A 17,963-nucleotide genomic window follows, 5' to 3' on the forward strand; every position below is an offset into this window, starting at 1 on the left:
GAAGTTATCGACGATGAAACATCTATGGATACGAGTTATCCTTGTGCTGTGTAATCGGGGAAAAAATGTTTTCCTTTTGGGACCAACAACACATAATATAGCAACAAGTTGCATGAACAACACATGGAGCAGAAGGTTTCTCCAAAAAAAAATGAAGCAGATCCATCATGTGTTGGAAGATCCGCAGATCAGCGTGGCCATGTGTTTGCTGGTGCCAGTTTTTTCTTTTCGGGCGCCGACCTGGCATTTTACAAATTAAATCTGTTGCATGAAGCAAACGATTCCCGAAGCTTGACGCCGTCGCCTTGATCCACTGGAGCTGGAGCCTGGAGGGTACCGGCATCGCATCGGCACATCGCAGCCGCCGAATCGCATCAGTACTTTATATTATACTCGTCCGTCCAGAGACCAGAGCCAGTGAAGTAAAGAGTCCAAGACCAAGAGTGACACGAGAGGACCAGGGGAGCCATCCACAAAATCTGCAGTGACAATGCAGGACGCCGTGGCGGCCTCCGGACCCGCCAATGCCGCCGCCACCTTCTACTCCGCCGCCACCGGCGTGTACGCCAGCACGCACCCTCCGGTGGCTCTCCCCTCCGACCCTTCCCTCTCCCTCGTCCCGCACATCTTCGCCCGCCTGCCCGCCGCCCGCCCCGACGCCCCGGCCCTCCTCGACGCCGCCACCGCCGAGGCCCTCTCCCGCGCCGACCTCCGCCGCCTCGTCTCCGCCCTCGCGGCGGGCCTCCGCCGCCGCGGGGGCCTCCGCGGGGGCGATGTCGTGCTCCTCGCCCTGCCCAACTCCGTCGCCTTCCCCGTCGCGTTCCTCGCCGTCCTCGCCGCCGGGTCCGTCGCCACCACCATGAGCCCGTCCAGCGCCCCCGCCGAGATCGCCGCCAGGGTTCGGGACACCAGCCCCGCCCTCGTGTTCGCCGCGCCCGACAACGTCGGGAAGCTCCCGCCGTTGCGCGTCCCGGTCGTCCTCGTCCCCGACGCCTTCCACCACCTCGGGGACGACGGCGCCCCCGAGTTCGCGCCCTTCCGCGAGTTGCTGCTGTTCGATTCCGAGCCACTGATGGCCCCTCCGGTGGGACAGGACGACGCGGCCGCCATCCTCTACTCGTCGGGGACGGGCGGCCGGAGCAAGGGCGTCGTGCTCACGCACCGCAACCTCATCGCCACGGTCGAGCTCTTCGTGCGCTTCGAGGCCTCGCAGTACGCCGCACCTGCTTGTGACAATGTCTACCTGGCGGCGCTGCCCATGTTCCACGTCTACGGACTCGCGCTCTTCGCCGTGGGCCTGCTCTCGCTCGGTTCCACGGTGGTCGTCATGAAGAGGTTCGACGCGGGCGACGCCGTTAAGGCCATCCACAGATTCAAGGTCACGCACTTCCCGGTCGTTCCGCCCATCATGGCGGCTCTGGTGCACGCCACCAAGCCAGCGGCAATGCCGTTGGAATCCTTGGTGCAGGTGTCCACCGGTGCAGCGCCGTCCAGCGGCAGGCTCATCGACGACTTTGTCAAGGCTTTCCCCCACGTCGATTTCATTCAGGTGCCTGCCTAGTGCCTACCGCACCCACAGTCATTTCATTTGTTTGTTTTCGTTCGTCCCTACCTTGCCCAAGTTGGTTATGCTTATGCTTGATGGGGACGACTCTGCTTTGGTACTAGAGTACGGAACAGAGCTGCGCACAAATCTAGGAATCAATTTTTGTATAGGAGAAAAAGTTCCATCTACTCAATTATATGCCCTGCTCTGAAATCTGAATAGTCTTCTAATAGGAGAAAACATGTTCAGTTTTTCCCAGTTACTTAACAGTAGGTAACCATGCAATTATTTTAATAGTGGCAGATAGGTGAAGACAAGTGTCAACTAGCTGAAGACAAGTGTGCATATTCGACAGGTGTTACATGCTCATGAGTACAGGTGTCGGAGTCAGTGGTGCAAGTGTCTGAGGTGCCCGTGTAGGGTCTTTGAGGCTGTTCAGTTTTTAGGAAGTGCCTCTATTAGTGGACCTAGAAACTGCTTTTCTAGAAACAGTTGCTTTCGCCTAGTACAATTTTCGCAGCATCTTGGATCCTATTTTTGAATCAACTTTCTGCTTTTCCAAATGGGTGGAAATAGAGAAACATTTGACAACTGTTCGAAGGGAGATAAAAGAGGAGCGCATTGTTCGTTTGAGCTTATCAGTCGAATCTGTCAGCAATTCAGCAATGTTTTTCTCTCACAAAAAAATTAGCCAGCAGTATTTTCATAGTTGTTTTACAACACATAGCTCACAAACAGCTTTTACACATCTAAACCAAATAGAACCTGACTCAACAAGTTCATGTGGACAATGTCAAATGCCACTAGGAATCTGATGTGGGTGTAGGTTGTCTGATTCAGCAAACGAAAAAAAAGGATATGAATGTCTAGGTAACACTAAGGCCTTGTTTGGTTCTCCTAAAAATTGTAAGAATGAAAATGAGATGTAAACAAGTGGATTTTAGACACCAAATTACAAGAATCTAACTATCCACCTCCACTCTACTAATAATCTCTGTTTAGAAGTCAGGGATTTAAACATATCTCACTTTTTTCAATCTAGAATCTGGATTCTACAATCACTATCTGCACGATCTTATAATGGTCATGTGCCTTGTTCAGAATTTTAAAGTTAACCTTCCTATTTGGGCATGCCCAAGGACGTGCTAAAATATGGAAATCGACTTGAGTTGGCGGGTGCAGCGTTTGACAAGCAGGTTCTTTATGCATGATACCAAATGCCACCTGGAATCTACGCTTGTATGGTGTCTAATTTTACTAAAACAAGGACACTAGTATATGGGTAACACTAATAAACTCTCAAAATATGATTCCATGCCTTGTTTAGAATTATTAAGGCCTTGTTTAGTTCCACCCAAAAACCAAAAACTTTTCAAGATTTCCTATCACATCAAATCTTGTGGCACATGTATGGAGCATTAAATATAGATAAAAAATTAACTAATTGCACAGTTTGCCTGTAATTTGTGAGACGAATCTTTTGAGTCTAGTTAGTTTATGGTTGGATAATAATTGTCAAATACAAACGAAAGTGCTACAGTGACCAAATTTTTTTCGCATAGGGAACTAAACAAGGCCTAAGTTGACCTTCCTAGTTGAGCATGCCTGACGCCCAGATCACCTGTCACCTCACTGGGACAATGAGGGACATGGCAATATATTAAGTCCAACACAGGTGTATATGCTGTTTGATTCAGCAAGTTTCTTTTTGCACAATGCCAAATGCCACTAGCACTGGTGTAGGTTCTCTGATTTGGCAAACCAAAAAAAAAAAAAAAAAATAGGACACAAGTATCAGGGTAACACTAATACACATAGGGATGCGAATGGGGTTGACCCATGGATAGTTGACCCAACCCACAAACGCGAGGTCAATGGGTCATAGGGGCCAGCCAACCTCAATGTCTAAAATGGGTCAATAGGGTAAGATGTCTCTATCCAATCGTCACATACAATCCATTTTTAAAAATTTGTTGACCCTCTTCATTTTTTTTTCCAAATAAACATGATTAGTCAAAACTTTTAAGCAAGTCTATACTTGGAAGTGGATCGAGAAATATCATACTTGAAAGTGAAAACAGATAAAATTAAAATCGTAGTTCACTTGCAAACTTATTTAATTTGATGTATTGCTAATAGCCTTAATGTGTTACCATGATACTTTTGAATCTTTTATCTCATCTTTTCTAGAGGTGTTGATAATACACATGGCTCATGGTAGCAGAAAAAATATTTGGGCCGACTCATGCTACCAATGGACTAGTGAGACCATAGCCTTTAGGCAAAATGTATTGACTCATGAATCCTAAAAATTAGCCTTGAGGCCACGGGGTTGAGTCGGCCCATTCCCATTCATGAATACACACAAAATATGGATAACTTGACCTTCCTTTCTACTAGCAAAGGGAAAAGATTTTACTTTTTTTCTTGAAAAAACCTAAGAAAACAAAGATTTACAACAAATTCAAGCATATGGGGAATCCCTAAATCGCCTACTTTTTGGCTGGCTTTTAGCAGGGAAGTATGGTTCTCAATCTCAATCAACCCTACAACCACTAGGCCTGTAAAGCAGTGATGCAGGATTCCAATAGCAGACTTGCTACTTGGTGGTTTCAGAGTAGGAAACAGGTTGATAAGTCGGGGTGCAATGGTTCGATTGCCTTGTGCTCCTAGTGATTTGGTTACTTTGGAAGGAAAGAAACCAGCAGTTCAGTGTTCAACTATCACTTTGGTACTGAAGATCAAGGATGAGGCCAGATTGTGGATTCAAGTAGGATGCCATAGGTTGAGGTCGCTTGTTGCTCTAGCTGGTTTCAATGTGTAATCTGGATACTAGCCATAGCCAGTAATTTTTTTTTTCGTTTTCTTAAGTATAATAAACCTCACTGTACTTTATGCCACTGAGCTGCGGGTGTGGTCGCTTTCCTTTCTCTTAATGAAATACGTGCTCAGGTTCATTCGCGGAAAAAAAAAGAAATGGCTTCATTTATAATCTTTTATACAATCCTAGTACTTACTGAAATGTGCTTTACTGACATAAAAGCTTCAAGTCACTAACTGCATCTTAACATGTCGCTATCTTTCAATGGTGCTTATGTTTGAAGAACTAAAATGGCAGGTTGGAATCTGTATCTTATTTTTCTGTATATACAAAACTTTTGGAGTAATGGTTTGCTGTCCTAGGAGATTCCCTTGGCTGTACAGCTTGTGATGCGGCTGAGTCATAGCAGCAACTTTGCTCTTTCTGCAGAACTTCATTAAATGCTTTATAAAGACTGCTTGTTTTATTAGAAAATAGAGAAACCTCATACTGAAAAAATACTCACTATCATGCAATGTAATGTGTTCACAGGGTTATGGCATGACTGAATCTGCTGCTGTAGGAACTCGTGGCTTCAATACAAAGCAGAAGAAGTATGCTTCAGTAGGACTCCTCGCTCCAAACATGCATGCAAGAATTGTTCATATGGAAACTGCTTGCTGCCTGCCTCCAGGCTCTTGTGGGGAGCTCTGGCTCCATGGTCCAGCTATAATGAAAGGTACATTCTCTTGAGTTTATCTGTGTTATTCTGTCACTTGATTACAAAAAGTAGTACTCCATTCCAAATTTAAGTTGTTCTGACTTTATTTTTTGGAGATATAGATTTTACTATGTATCTAAACATAATGTATATCTAGGTACATAGCAAAAACTATGTACTTAGAAAAGCCAGAGGTACTTACAATTTGGAACGGAGCGAGTGACATTTTGCATGCACTCTACTAAACTGATGTTTAATTGTCAATTAGCATTCAGATGCTTAGTAGTTCTTTCAAAGATAATGGTAAGAATATTGCTAATTTGCTATACAACTTAAACTGGTCTGATTGTGCTTATTTATGCTGTGAGCTGAAATCCTAATAAGACTTCACATATGTGTTTGGATTCTGAAGCACGTTTGATCACAGGTTACTTGAATCATCAGGATTCACGTGCAATAAATGATGGCTGGCTGCGAACCGGTGACATTGCTTACTTCGATTTCGATGGGTACTTGTACATAGTGGGCCGCTTGAAAGAGGTGATCAAGTACAAAGGATTTCAGGTATGCAGGCTTCCTTTAGCAGGCCCAGCTAAAGTGCACTATTTTCTCATTTTTGTTATTGTATACATTGTGTGAGGAAAAAGCTTCGTTCTAGTAACAAACTGTTTTTCCATTTTTTTCTGACCGTCAGATAGCTCCAGCTGACTTGGAAGCAATTTTGATCGAACACCCTGGAATTGTTGATGTGGCTGTGACATCGTGAGTTTCAACGTTCCTGATGTGTACTTCATATTTTGCCCTGTGCTTTAGCCTAGTCCTTAGAATCTTATGGTTCGACTGATAGTACTGAGGATAAAGAAGCTGGAGAGATACCAGTTGCCTTCGTGGTGAGGAAATCTGGAAGTGGCCTTTCATGCACTCAAGTGATGGATTATGTGGCCAAGCAGGTAAGGAAAATACTAAACACCCTGTTCTTTATGCTTCAATTTGCCATGTTGTCACAGTATACATAACACGTCCCTCTCCTAGCTATCAAATTTCGGGCAAGCGGTGTAATAAATCTAAGTACACACAGATACGTGTTGCTTTCACCAAGAAAGGACTAGTAACTAAAATGAGGCAGGTATATTAGCAAGTTTGAAGATTGAGGTTGGGTGGTTTGTGGTTGCTGTGCATGCTCCCCACCTGTACACCAGTGTTGTCTCTGTTCTTTCTAGAGATTTCCACGGGCATGCATCATGCATGCGCTGCGCTCTCCATCACTCTCAGGGTACCAGCACCATCTGTAGGGATGGCAATGTGTAACTAACTGGTACCGCGAGTGAGGTCAGATGATTTGGCGTTGGCACCCCATATCATCGTTTCCTGAAAGAATCGATACTGGGGTAGCTTTCTTATATTCCAAAGAATTGTGCAATTTTACACGTCATCTAGTCCTAACACATCAGGCTGGCATGCACTCCTCCCATTGTTGACTCTCGATAGCTTCTTCAAGAACAACAATAATACTCTAGCTGCGCAAAATTCAGTGGTGGGCGAGAAAAGGAAAATTCCTTGGAGACCTTTTCAGAGAGAGAGAGAGAGAGAGAGAGAGAGAGAGAGAGAGAGAGAGAGAGTTGCAGAGGAAAACTAGGTGGCGTTAGGGATTGTTACTGACTTTGTCAAGTAAGGCCACCCTGAATGAATTTGATATACTGTAATGTAGTAAACCTGTAGGCTGTAGTTGATTGCGTCACATTCTCAGTCAGATACATCTTGATACCTAGACTGATGGGATTGGAATCGAATCACTGGCATGAAGTAGGAGTAGAGTTTGAGGAATCTTTTTTTTTTCTACTCAAGTTAGTGATGGTGCAGGTGTCCCCGTATAAGAAGGTGCGGAAGGTGGTGTTCGTGGAGTCGATCCCCAAGTCGCCGGCTGGAAAGGTTCTGAGGAGGCTTCTCAAGGACTCTCTTGCAGCTAGCGCTGTTGCTGGTCCAACAAGTTATTCTGAGTCCAATCCCATGCGCCATTCGAGACTGTAACTGCAGGCAAGCCAAGCAGGATATCGGTCAGGCTGCGCCATCGATTTCAAGCTTTCATTTTAAAGCTGCCGTGGCATGAATAGCTCTAGGATCACGGTTAGGGCCTTAGGGCAACCATATAGATGAACAATGACCTTTTTGTTTGGATTAGTTGGCTTGTTAAGCCAAATTCAAAGCCCGAGGAAGATGTTTTATCTTCTTCTTTTCTCTTTGTTCCTTCCGTTCAAGAATACCAAGAAAAGGTCAAATTTTCCTACAATCTGAAAAGAAGGTAGCCAAATTATACTTCATATTTCAAAACATGGCTTCACGCCATGTTGGTCCTATATATGGCTTTATCTTTGACATTTCGGGAGAACTACTGTGGTTAAATCCTAACTGTAAAGTTGTAAATATTGCCTTTCAAAATAAAATATTCCTTGTGCATACATACTACGTCGTCTACGACTACGTACGAGGAATGGAATGTTTCCTTGGTTAGTTCGTTGGTGCAAGACACGCATGTTATGATATTCTCGAGGTAGTAGCGTGGAAGCTAGCTTTCTAGAGAGAAGACACATGCAAGCAACGCAATGCAATGCAAAAGGCCGTGAAACCTGAAGGAATATGCGGTCGATGATCGGGAATGTGCTGTGCTGCCGCCGGAACTGGAACCCAGTGGAACTGGAAGGGAAGCCGGGAGGACAGAGGCGGCAGGTGTTGGTTGGTCGCTGGCCTTGCTATCTCATCTGATGACGACCCGTCTTTGTATGATGTATGTAGTCGTAATTTTATTTAAACTTTTGTTTGGCGGGCACGGATGATGGGCACGCACTAGGCACATATTTAGTGACGGCCAAACCAACCAGCCGACCTGCGCGTGGGGAAGGAATGAGCAGCAGCGGGAGAAGGCAGCTCACCTAATACCGACCAACGCGTTTTTATTTCCTCTCACCCTTATTTGTTTCTTTTTTCTTTCTTTACATACATGGCATTCAGATTTTAAAAGGCGATACTGCATAAATGTCGATACTTTAGGTTTATGTGGCTTATGAAATGAAAAGTTTCACAAAAAAATTTAGATATAAAATAAACTTGATCATGTAGAAAGGTAGAACAATCATGTTCGCTTGAGCTTATTTATCAAATCTACATTTAGCAGTGTTTTTCTCTCACAACAAATGAGCGAATAACACTTTTAACTATGACTTTTCTACTGAATGAATAGGCTCGAGATCAAGGAAAAAAACCATGAACCCTTACTATTTACGACCTAGCACTAAATACTAATGATGAAGATCATCTACGGTCACATATAATATTACAGCTGTTAGTGGACCTAGTATTTTACTGAAAATAGAATAAAAAAGTAGTAGTTTTTTTCCAGGACCTATAGGTTGTATTTGCGCTTTCTTATCGCTGCGCTAGACGTATGATGTTCTCATAATTTAGTTATACAAATTTATTGTAGTTGAACTAGGTCATCCTACGGATCGATACCCATGGGTATGCTCGACGCCCATGCTTAACTGTCTGTGTGCATATATTAATTAATATCTGAAAAACATAAACAAGGTTTCAAATGCCCAAGACTTTGAAGCGAATGGAGTAAAACATGCTGGTCTCGGTCGACATTACCATGAAAGGCTAACAAGTTAAACAACATGAATATGAAAAGGGTGCGCGACAAAAAAAAAAACTCAAATTCTGAGGGCACGTGATCTTTTATGTACTTGTGCATGCTCGGTCCGACCTACACATATAGTATGCTTTTTTTTCGTTAACTAACTAACAAAGGCGAAAAGATGAAGGAGAACTCAATTAATTAGTTATTAGGTCTATAATTGAACAATGGTGGGTAGTAGTAGTAGAACTAGAAGTAGGTCTATAATTGAGGTGGGGATGATGCATGTTACGCACACGCAGCAGCAGCAGCAGTCGTAGCGCTCTTCTTCAGCGGTGCACGTGCTGACGTGCCGCTGGTGGAGCCCAGCAGACACGTTAGGTTGTGCGATGCTGCCACGCGAGCGACGGTAGCAGCCCGCCCAGCCTGGCGCTACGTACTGTACTGTACCTGTACGTGCTCTCTCGGGCGCGTGTGTGTGTGCGCGCGCGCTACGCGTCGGCATCCGATCCGGCCTCCTTGTGCCTTCAGCGCGCGGGATCGGGCGGGCGGGGCCGGGATGCCCAGCCTCGCCTTTGTCCCGCCGCCGCCGCCTTCTTGTGCTCCAGGCGTGTGTGCACACACCGTTTTGGTTGTTCGGGTGCGACGGGAGTGGTACTGAGTGATCGGTACGGTTGGCCGGCCGGACGGACTAGTAGTACTCCACGTGTGGACTCGGGTCATGAGGTCAGACTCAACCAGATACGGCGGGCACCGAAACCTTATACGCGTACCACTGGGATGGCTACATACGACTACGGGATACGACACGACACGACACGAGACGTCCCGACGAGCCCTCTTCCTCCTCCTCCTCGCATCGCACATGACACGGACACCGTGGAGTGGACACGGCTCCCGCGGTGCCACCACTCGCTGACTCTCTCTACCCCCGGGCCAGGGCCGGGCCCCACCTGGACTGGATGGATCGAGTCCGCAGCGATCCGCGCCTTTTTATTGGCGCGCCTGCACGCGGCCTCGCCCTCCCTTCCCTGCGCTGGCGCTGGGAAGGGGAAGGAAGAGGAAGGGACGCCGAACCGAGCACGAGCAGCGAGAGATGGCGCGCGTCTCCAATGCCAAGAAGCGGCACGGCGCCAAGCCCGCCGCCGCCTCCGCGGGCCTCAGCGGCACCAACAACAGCTCCGCCACCGCCACCACCAAGAGGAAGGCCGAGGACGACCGCCCCGTGCGCGTCTACGCCGACGGCATCTTCGATCTCTTCCACTTCGGCCACGCCCGCGCCCTCGAGCAGGCCAAGTTGCTGTACGCTCTCCTTTCTCTCCTTCTCCCTTCCCTTTCTTCATCGGCAGATCGCCGCCCCCAATGGCACAGCGATCGATATCTACGTTGTACTAGTAGATCCATCCATCCATACCGATGCCTCGGACTCAGATTAGATTAGATCTGGACGCCGCCGCCGCCGCCGCCGCGGCGGCGGTGCGCTCGCCGCTCCCTTTCCGTATCCTGTTTCTCCTAGAATCTGCTGCTCCGCCATGCGCGTGCCAGTCGAACCCACGCCGCCCGCCCCGCCGGAGCTGACATCTCAACCTCCTCCGTCACCCTCGCCTGCCTGGATCTGGAATTCCAATTCTGGGTGCAATTGATACTATGCGTGCCATCCACTCCTACGCGTTTCATCACTTAATTAATTTCGGTAACGCCAATCCTGACGTGTTGTTTACTTGTTTTGCGACACCTCGCTCGCAGGTTCCCCAACACCTATCTCCTCGTCGGATGCTGCAACGACGAGCTAACCAACCGCTACAAGGGCAAGACCGTCATGACACAGGAAGAGCGATACGAGTCCCTGCGACACTGCAAGTTAGTAAATATACACTACACCCTTTTACAATACTACAATTACAGTGCTACCATATTCAGATTCAGAAAAAAACAAACCATTTCTCGTTCCCTTATCATTGATTATTATAGTAGGAGTATTAACATGTTCTCTGCAAATGGGTCATTTCTACCTAGCATGCCCAATTTGAAAGTAGGTATCTCCTTGTGTTGTGTTGTGTCGTGTTTCTTTTTTTTTCACGGAGAACACGACCTCACGTGTATTTTATATTATAGTAGGAGTATTAACATGTTCTCTGCAAATTAGGGGTGCAAATGGGTGATGATTAGGTGCACCTCTGAACCTCTTTAGTTTAAATATTTATACTACTTCTCTAAAAAAATTAAGAAGTAGTACAAATATTTGAACTAAAGAGGTTTGGAGGTGCACCTAAAGGTTACCCCTTTGCACCCCTACTGCAAATGGGTCATTTCTATCTAGCATGCCCAATTTGAAAGTAGGTATCTCCTTGTGTTGTGTCGTGTTTCTTTTTTTTTTTTTTCGGAGAACACGACCTCACGTGTATTTTATTAAGGAGTTGTGTTGTGCCGTGTGATGCTGTATTTGTGAGCATTCTTTATTCATCAAATCTTGCCTGCTTTGCTGCCAAAGTTGTACCCAGATGCATCCTGTTATCCTATCTGTATGTTAAGATCTAACAGCACAGCAAGTCTAGTTGTATTTCCCCCCTTTTTTTTTGCCTGAGTGCTTCACGACTCAGAGCAGACCTCTCCTTTTGCAGCCTAGGTTTCTCATTCTTTCCATATCCTCAGAATTGAGGATACTGTATAATTACGTGCTGTGAATGGAGGTTGAGCAAATTATGCTCTCAGCTGGAGCTACTCGATTCTTTTTCATGCTAACATATACCTGCCCTATTTAGTTATTTCAGCCTCCATTCAGCAGACTGGACTGCCAGAGTGTCTGCATATGCGTTCTTGTCATGCTTTTTTGCATTGTTTAGAGTTCGCTTAGTCTTTTGTAATGACTTATATGTTACCATGAAAAAAAAATATCTGGCCTTAAAAAAAGGGGGTTTTATTGGCCATAACAAAAACGAAAACCCACTTTATTTTACCATGAAAAAAACATTTGACCTTTCAAAAGAGGGGTTTGTATTGGCCATAATAACAAAAAATGAAAATCCCACCCAAATTGCTGTCTTCAAACATTCACATTTTTTATTTATTAAATTAAATTAAATTAAATATAGCCTCTCATATATTTGTCTGCTGACTTCTGCTTTAGGTGGGTTGATGAGGTCATTCCTGATGCACCGTGGGTTCTCACACAGGAGTTTATTGATAAGCATCAGATTGACTATGTTGCTCATGATGCGCTGCCGTACGTGTGACCTGCACAACACCTATTTCAGATGTTTCCTTGCCTTCCTAGTCTGCTCAACTAACTACAACATCTTTCTTTGTAACTGCAGTTATGCTGATACTAGCGGAGCAGCAAATGATGTCTATGAATTTGTAAGTCTTCTTTCGTATAGCTAAGGTTAAATACATCTTCTGTATGCTTTCCACGCTGAAAGTATTGTTGGGCTATATGTTAGGTTAAAAAGATTGGAAAATTCAAGGAAACAAAAAGGACAGACGGGGTTTCTACTTCAGATCTCATAATGAGGATCTTGAAGGACTATAATCAGTATGTCATGAGGAATTTAGCACGGGGCTACTCGAGGAAGGATCTTGGTGTGAGCTACGTCAAGGTTAGACACTTCCCTGATGGCACATACTGAAGGGATATAGTTATAATTAGTTTTTGTGGAATAACATATCTTCCTCTTATTATTTTCATTAGGAGAAACAATTGCAAGTTAATATGAAGATCAATAAACTGCGGGAGACTGTGAAGGCGCATCAGGAGAAGGTAAGTGTTGATTTGAGATTCATCACTTGTCGAGGAACTAGACATACCACTTCCCATATCATGGAAGACTAAAGTAATCAGTTTTACTGATATCTAGCTTTGTATGAAATATATCTCGCAGTTGCAAACAGTGGCAAAGACTGCTGGTTTGAATCATGAAGAATGGCTTGCTAATGCGGACCGCTGGGTTGCTGGTTTCCTGGAGAAGTTTGAGCAACACTGCCACAACATGGTATATTTTTTGTAAGAATGTGACATTGTGAAGTGTTGCTAAATGTAGTTTTGAACTAGTTAGATAAGTGACTGACTATATCAGAAGTCAATGTCCATAATATTCAAAAGCTCAATCTGATGCCCTTGTAATTACTGTTTTCAGGAGACTGCCATCAAGGATCAGATACAAGTGAGGCTGGGGAGACAGTTGAGCAAAGGAATAATCGCTGGTCTTGTGCAGGAATCGGTGACAGCCTAAAACAGGTCATGCTGTCAGTGAAACGCACGGGTGCTTATCAGATCATCCTTCCGAGGTGGTTTTGGGGGGGATCAAATGCAATGCGATGCTTGTAAGAGTGCAACGCAGTTGCTGAGGCGTTTTAGTTTTGTGGTGCATGTGAAGTCTTCCCGTATACAAATGTCTATAGGAGAGGCGTTTGGTGTTTTGGGCATTGTCGTGGGCGTGCTTCTTTTGTATCTAACGGGTTAGATTAACCTTTTCTTGTCGAGATTGATGTTCTTTCGTGGCTATATATCATATTCCATCCATAATAACATGGTAAAGGCACAATAGTTATGAATATATACACATATGTGATCTGATATATAAATCATGAACACCATTTGAATGTGTAACGATATTGTTTGTCGAGCATGACTTCATTCCAAGTGTAAAGCCAAGCACCTAAACGACCATTTGAGAAACACCAATATACCATCCAAATTTGGTGGCCAAAAGATAAATGGGTAAACTATCATCCTCATAAATTAAAACTTTGTCTCGAACCATACACCGATATCCTAACCATCTAGGGTTTCCATCTTGAACTTTTTTTTTCTTGGGCAAGGCTGGAAAAGAGGTACAGCCACCAACTTTAAAATATCAGCTCAAATGATTTGGGGCTCACAAATTTCAGGCAGTGAAGCGGGCTAACATCTTCAGCAGTATCCTTCTAAAACCCCTCGTCCTTTTAAAACTCACCAATTTTAGAAAGTGAAGCGGGCTAACAACATCTTCAGCAGTTCTCTATTAAGACCCTTCGTCCCTATATAAAACCTTGAATCGGTGTTTTATTTTTGAGGATTGGTTCGATGCTTGTTTGTAACTAACGACTTGTTTCCAACAAAACAAAACAAAAAAACTAACGACTTATAGCTTTATGCGAGTGGCCCGGCCCACAGAGCAGAGCGCTACTGGGCCTGGCTTTATTTAGAATGCTTGTAGCCCAGGGCCCGCAACCGCAGCAGGCAAGGGGAACGGCCGCTCCTGCCGTCGCTTTCGTTCGAGGAAAGAGGACGAGATCAGGTGAGGTGAGGGTCTCGCTCTCGGCAACCCGACGATCTCAATCCCAACCCCATCGTCGCTCCCGCTCACTGCCATGCCGATAATTTCTAATCCCATCGCTCGCTCGTTCAGTAGCTCCCATCCCGACGAATCGAATCTCCGTCGCCACCTTGCCTGCTCCGGACGTGGGAGGAACCGGACATCAGTCAGCAAGAGGGAAGCCCAAACTCTGGCGCCGCTTCCTCTGCACCGCGGGGACAACGATTCCCGACTCCATGGCCGCGACCGCCATGATTAGGATTACCACTTTACGTTGCCGCCACGACCCGCTCTCCTCCCTTCCCCGCACCACGTCGGTCGCCCGCTCCTGCACGCTTCCTCCTCGATGGCCGCCGATGCAGACTGCTCACTCCCCATTCTTCTTGCTGCTCCCCTTCCTCCTCCGTCTCTCCGCGCCGGGTCCGGGTCAGGGTCCGGGTCCGTCCAACAGCAGCAGCATTGAAGCGCATCCCTGGCAGCAACACCAGCTTCATGGGTCCAGGTCCAGCCGACAATGGCGCCACCACGCTTCAGCGATCGTCGTCGTCCGACCTTGGCCGCAGCCTGATCGTCCCCAACTCCACTGCTGGCACCGGAGACGCCAGTGCTTCCTCAGGACTGCTGCCCGCCGTGAGAATGCTCTTATCAAAACTCGTATCTTTCCCTCTCTTCTAGAATTCAACCCGATGCGTGTATATATGCAGATTCTTGGGGTGGCGCATCTGCTTGTGGCGCTGGGCATTGTGTTTGCCACCGACAAGTTCCTCAAACAGGCATTCGTCGCCGCGTCCATCAAGTTCCCAAGCGCCCTCTTCGGCATGTTCTGTGTCTTCTCAGTGCTAGTCGTCTTGGACACATTCGTGCCTGCTCTCGCCAAGGCGTTCATGGACTTCTTTGCGCCTGCCACACTGTTCATCCAGAGGTGGCTACCCTTGTTCTACGTCCCGACACTAGTCGTGCTGCCGCTCGCCGTCAGGGATGTCCCAGCGGCTTCAGGACTCAAGATTTTTGCAATCACTTGTATGTATTATTCTCGATCACATTTTTCTTACTGTCATTGTTTCTCTTCACAGCGAATTTGGTTTGTTTCTATCTATATAATAACAAGATATAGAACAACTTAAACTTGATTGTGACACTATGACCCACACTTCCGAAACGAACCAGTTCATTTGCAAAAGCTAGATGAGGTTCTCCTCATTATGTAGACTTGCAGAACTACAACCTGAAAGATGCACCCTGCTCTTAGATATTGCAGCACACGGTACCAGTAAGCATTACCTGCACTGCATGTCATGTTGCAGTACTGTATGATTTCAGGCTCCAGCTTAGCAATCTGCAGCCCCAGTAAACAAAATTTTAAAACTGTGAGGTACCTTACCAATTCTTTTCATTGCTATATATATGCTGTCAGGATCTTCTGTGTTATGTTTAGCTACTTATGAGATATGAGTGCAGATGGAATAAATGCTACAGAAGGAATTAGATTCCAATAGGTCCATGCAAAACTCGTTGATTTAGTTTTACCTTGCAGTCCAATTTTTCATTGCAAAACATTAAATTGGAACAGCTACTTTTATACGGTTTTGATTTTGCCCACTTTTTTCAGTTGGTGGCTGGTTTGCTACCCTTGCGGTTGCAGGATATACTGTGTTAGCTGTGAGAAAACTTGTGAAGACAGAGCTTATTACAGATGCAGAGCCTATGAGCAAGCAGTCACCATTTTCTACATTGGAAATCTGGGCATGGGCTGCTATATTCGTTGCATCATTTGGTGTTGCATATTTCAATCCCACGGCACTTGGTACCACAGCAAGAACATGCCTTCCTTTCCTGCTTGCTGCTAATGTGCTGGGATACATGGTTGGTTCTGGGTAATATGCTTATATAAACTCGATCAATAGGATCCAAATTATGCAAACAGTTATTCAATTTTGTCTGACGATCTTGGTATTTTCAGGTTACCATCTGGTGTCAAGAAAGTATTACATCCAATCATCTGCTGCGCACTTTCTGCAGATTTGGCAGCAGTAGCGTATGGGTACCTCTCCGGGTCTGGACTTGATGCTGTGCTAGGTTCATAAGCTATATACCCTAGTATATAGTCCTACAATTATATCACAAAAATTTTTAGTTTCAGAAGAGTTGCCTTCAAAGCATTAGCGCTGGAGTAACATAGAACTATTATGTGCAAATTGTTTTTAAAAAAATAATATGTGCGATACACATGATATCACTGTGCTCTCAGAAAATGTGGTTGTCCAGGTGATTACCTCACAAAGGCGCCTTCTAATCCTGGAGCCGGTGACGTACTAATGGGTTTCCTTGGGTCTGTGATCATATCATTTGCATTCTCAATGTTCAAACAGAGAAAGGTACTACTGCACATGGTTATCTTCTGACATCATTTCGATTAAGCTCTGTTCCGCTGCAAGTGCCTTTTATCTGATCGTCAACTTGTCCATGCTCCTGAGCCCTGATTTCAGCTTGTAAAGAGGCACGCAGCAGAGATTTTCACATCAATTGCCATTGCATCGACATTCTCTCTGTACTCAACTGCTGTCATAGGGCGCCTGATTGGGCTAGAGCCATCATTAACCATATCCATATTGCCAAGGTGTATAACTGTGGCGCTGGCTTTGAGCATAGTGTCTTTCTTTGAAGGTAAATCTTGGCAGACCATCCTCCTGTGAATTTGATTGTGTTCCTATAGTAGAGATGAGGAGAGTGGGTTATCATGATATCTCTAGCTTGTATTCACAGGCAAGTTAACCATAGGTCAATTACTTTACCTAACATGTAGTGATTGACTTAATCCTTAGTGTTAAATCTTCCCGCTATGTGTCTTTGCAGTAATTTTACTGAGGGGCACTGATGATTCATGGTTTCTTGTGGTTTAGGTGTAAACTCTACACTAACTGCTGCCGTGGTTGTCCTTACCGGGCTCATTGGAGCGAATTTTGTGCAAGCAGCTATGGATAAACTTGGTCTGAACGACCCCATTGCCAGAGGAATAGGGACAGCTTCCAGGTAATTTGCTGGATATAATGCCGTTCTGCATGATTTGGTAATTCTTCATTTGTGAGCATGATTATGCCCTGTATGAAAGTAATCTTGCTTGATTGATGGTGTAGTGCTCATGGACTGGGGACAGCAGCACTGTCAGCCAAGGAACCTGAAGCACTCCCTTTCTGTGCCATTGCTTATGGTCTCACGGGAATTTTTGGCTCGCTGATTTGCTCGGTTCCGGCAGTGAGGCAAAGCTTGGTATTCATAGCTGGTTAAGAGCAGCTCATGATGATCTGAATTTGAGGGTTTGATTCTTTTTAGATAAAAGAAGCCGTTTCCTGTGTAAAACAAGTCATGTTCAGAAGATGGGGAAGCAAAACATTTTGGGTTAGGATCTATTATGTATAGAGGCTTGAAAAAAAAAGTGAATAATTCCGTAATCAGGATGTATAAAATAATACTACTAGAGGATGGTAGATGCCTAGATGGATCCATTGTTTGTTTGATAGTTTGTGATATCATATTTCTCCCTCCCTAGAAACAAGAGATATAAAATGTTTGATAAATTTGACATTTGTTTTGAGACAGATTACAATATGCAGTTGGATAAAAATTAATCCGGATCTAGTTGAACAAGCACGCTTGCTAGTGGACGGATCGCTCGCGGATTTAGAACGATAAGGTTGACACTTGTAAACTTAACAACTTATATTTTTAAGACAAATCTATTCATATAGTTTTCACATTTGCAAACTTAACAACTTAAAAGTTATTCATGATTTATATTTCCAAAGTTTGACTCAAACCTTGTCCAAAATGACTTTATTTATAGGTATGGAGGCAGTACTAATCTCACTTTCTATTTACATGAGCATGAATGCAATATATTAAAAAAATTAAGGGTTTTTTTCCAAAAATATGATCATCATGTATACCTTAATGTTTAAGATTATATAACAAAT

At 44.9% G+C, this 17,963-nt stretch overlaps 3 protein-coding genes across 4 annotated transcripts; all 3 read left to right on the forward strand.

Moving 5' to 3' along the window:
* Nucleotides 424-7,521, forward strand: LOC8055123 (4-coumarate--CoA ligase-like 3). Of its 2 annotated transcripts, none has more exons than XM_021455501.1 (6): nucleotides 424-1,549; nucleotides 4,899-5,085; nucleotides 5,480-5,631; nucleotides 5,762-5,829; nucleotides 5,915-6,017; nucleotides 6,928-7,521. In XM_021455501.1, the coding sequence occupies exons 1-6, from the start codon at nucleotides 491-493 to the stop codon at nucleotides 7,093-7,095; spliced, it is 1,737 nt and encodes a 578-aa protein (XP_021311176.1). In that variant the 5' UTR covers nucleotides 424-490; the 3' UTR covers nucleotides 7,096-7,521. The 2 variants fall into 2 exon arrangements, with proteins under 2 accessions (XP_021311176.1, XP_021311179.1); XM_021455504.1 differs by having other exon boundaries at nucleotides 5,495-5,631.
* Nucleotides 9,560-13,279, forward strand: LOC8055124 (choline-phosphate cytidylyltransferase 2). The gene is made up of 8 exons (XM_002464820.2): nucleotides 9,560-10,000; nucleotides 10,445-10,558; nucleotides 11,826-11,921; nucleotides 12,013-12,055; nucleotides 12,139-12,294; nucleotides 12,387-12,455; nucleotides 12,577-12,687; nucleotides 12,832-13,279. The coding sequence occupies exons 1-8, from the start codon at nucleotides 9,795-9,797 to the stop codon at nucleotides 12,925-12,927; spliced, it is 891 nt and encodes a 296-aa protein (XP_002464865.1). The 5' UTR covers nucleotides 9,560-9,794; the 3' UTR covers nucleotides 12,928-13,279.
* On the forward strand, nucleotides 13,936-17,567 carry LOC8055125 (plastidal glycolate/glycerate translocator 1, chloroplastic). The gene is given in 9 exon segments (XM_002464821.2): nucleotides 13,936-14,336; nucleotides 14,338-14,622; nucleotides 14,697-15,012; nucleotides 15,602-15,866; nucleotides 15,953-16,068; nucleotides 16,258-16,367; nucleotides 16,479-16,656; nucleotides 16,893-17,022; nucleotides 17,127-17,567. Coding segments are annotated over 9 exon segments (1,659 nt in total). The 5' UTR covers nucleotides 13,936-14,228; the 3' UTR covers nucleotides 17,278-17,567.

Source organism: Sorghum bicolor, chromosome 1 (assembly GCF_000003195.3).
Source record: "Sorghum bicolor cultivar BTx623 chromosome 1, Sorghum_bicolor_NCBIv3, whole genome shotgun sequence".
NCBI lineage: Eukaryota > Viridiplantae > Streptophyta > Magnoliopsida > Poales > Poaceae > Sorghum > Sorghum bicolor.

Bases quoted from the DNA above. Each gene is read 5' to 3' on its own strand.
- LOC8055123 (XM_021455501.1), top strand. From the start codon at position 491: ATGCAGGACGCCGTGGCGGCCTCCGGACCCGCCAATGCCGCCGCCACC. The intron at 1,550-4,898 runs GTGCCTGCCTAG...ATGTGTTCACAG, and splicing joins CCCACGTCGATTTCATTCAG to GGTTATGGCATGACTGAATC. The intron at 5,086-5,479 runs GTACATTCTCTT...TGGATTCTGAAG, and splicing joins TGGTCCAGCTATAATGAAAG to CACGTTTGATCACAGGTTAC.
- LOC8055124 (XM_002464820.2), top strand. From the start codon at position 9,795: ATGGCGCGCGTCTCCAATGCCAAGAAGCGGCACGGCGCCAAGCCCGCC. The intron at 10,559-11,825 runs GTTAGTAAATAT...CTTCTGCTTTAG, and splicing joins GAGTCCCTGCGACACTGCAA to GTGGGTTGATGAGGTCATTC. The intron at 11,922-12,012 runs GTACGTGTGACC...TTGTAACTGCAG, and splicing joins GTTGCTCATGATGCGCTGCC to TTATGCTGATACTAGCGGAG.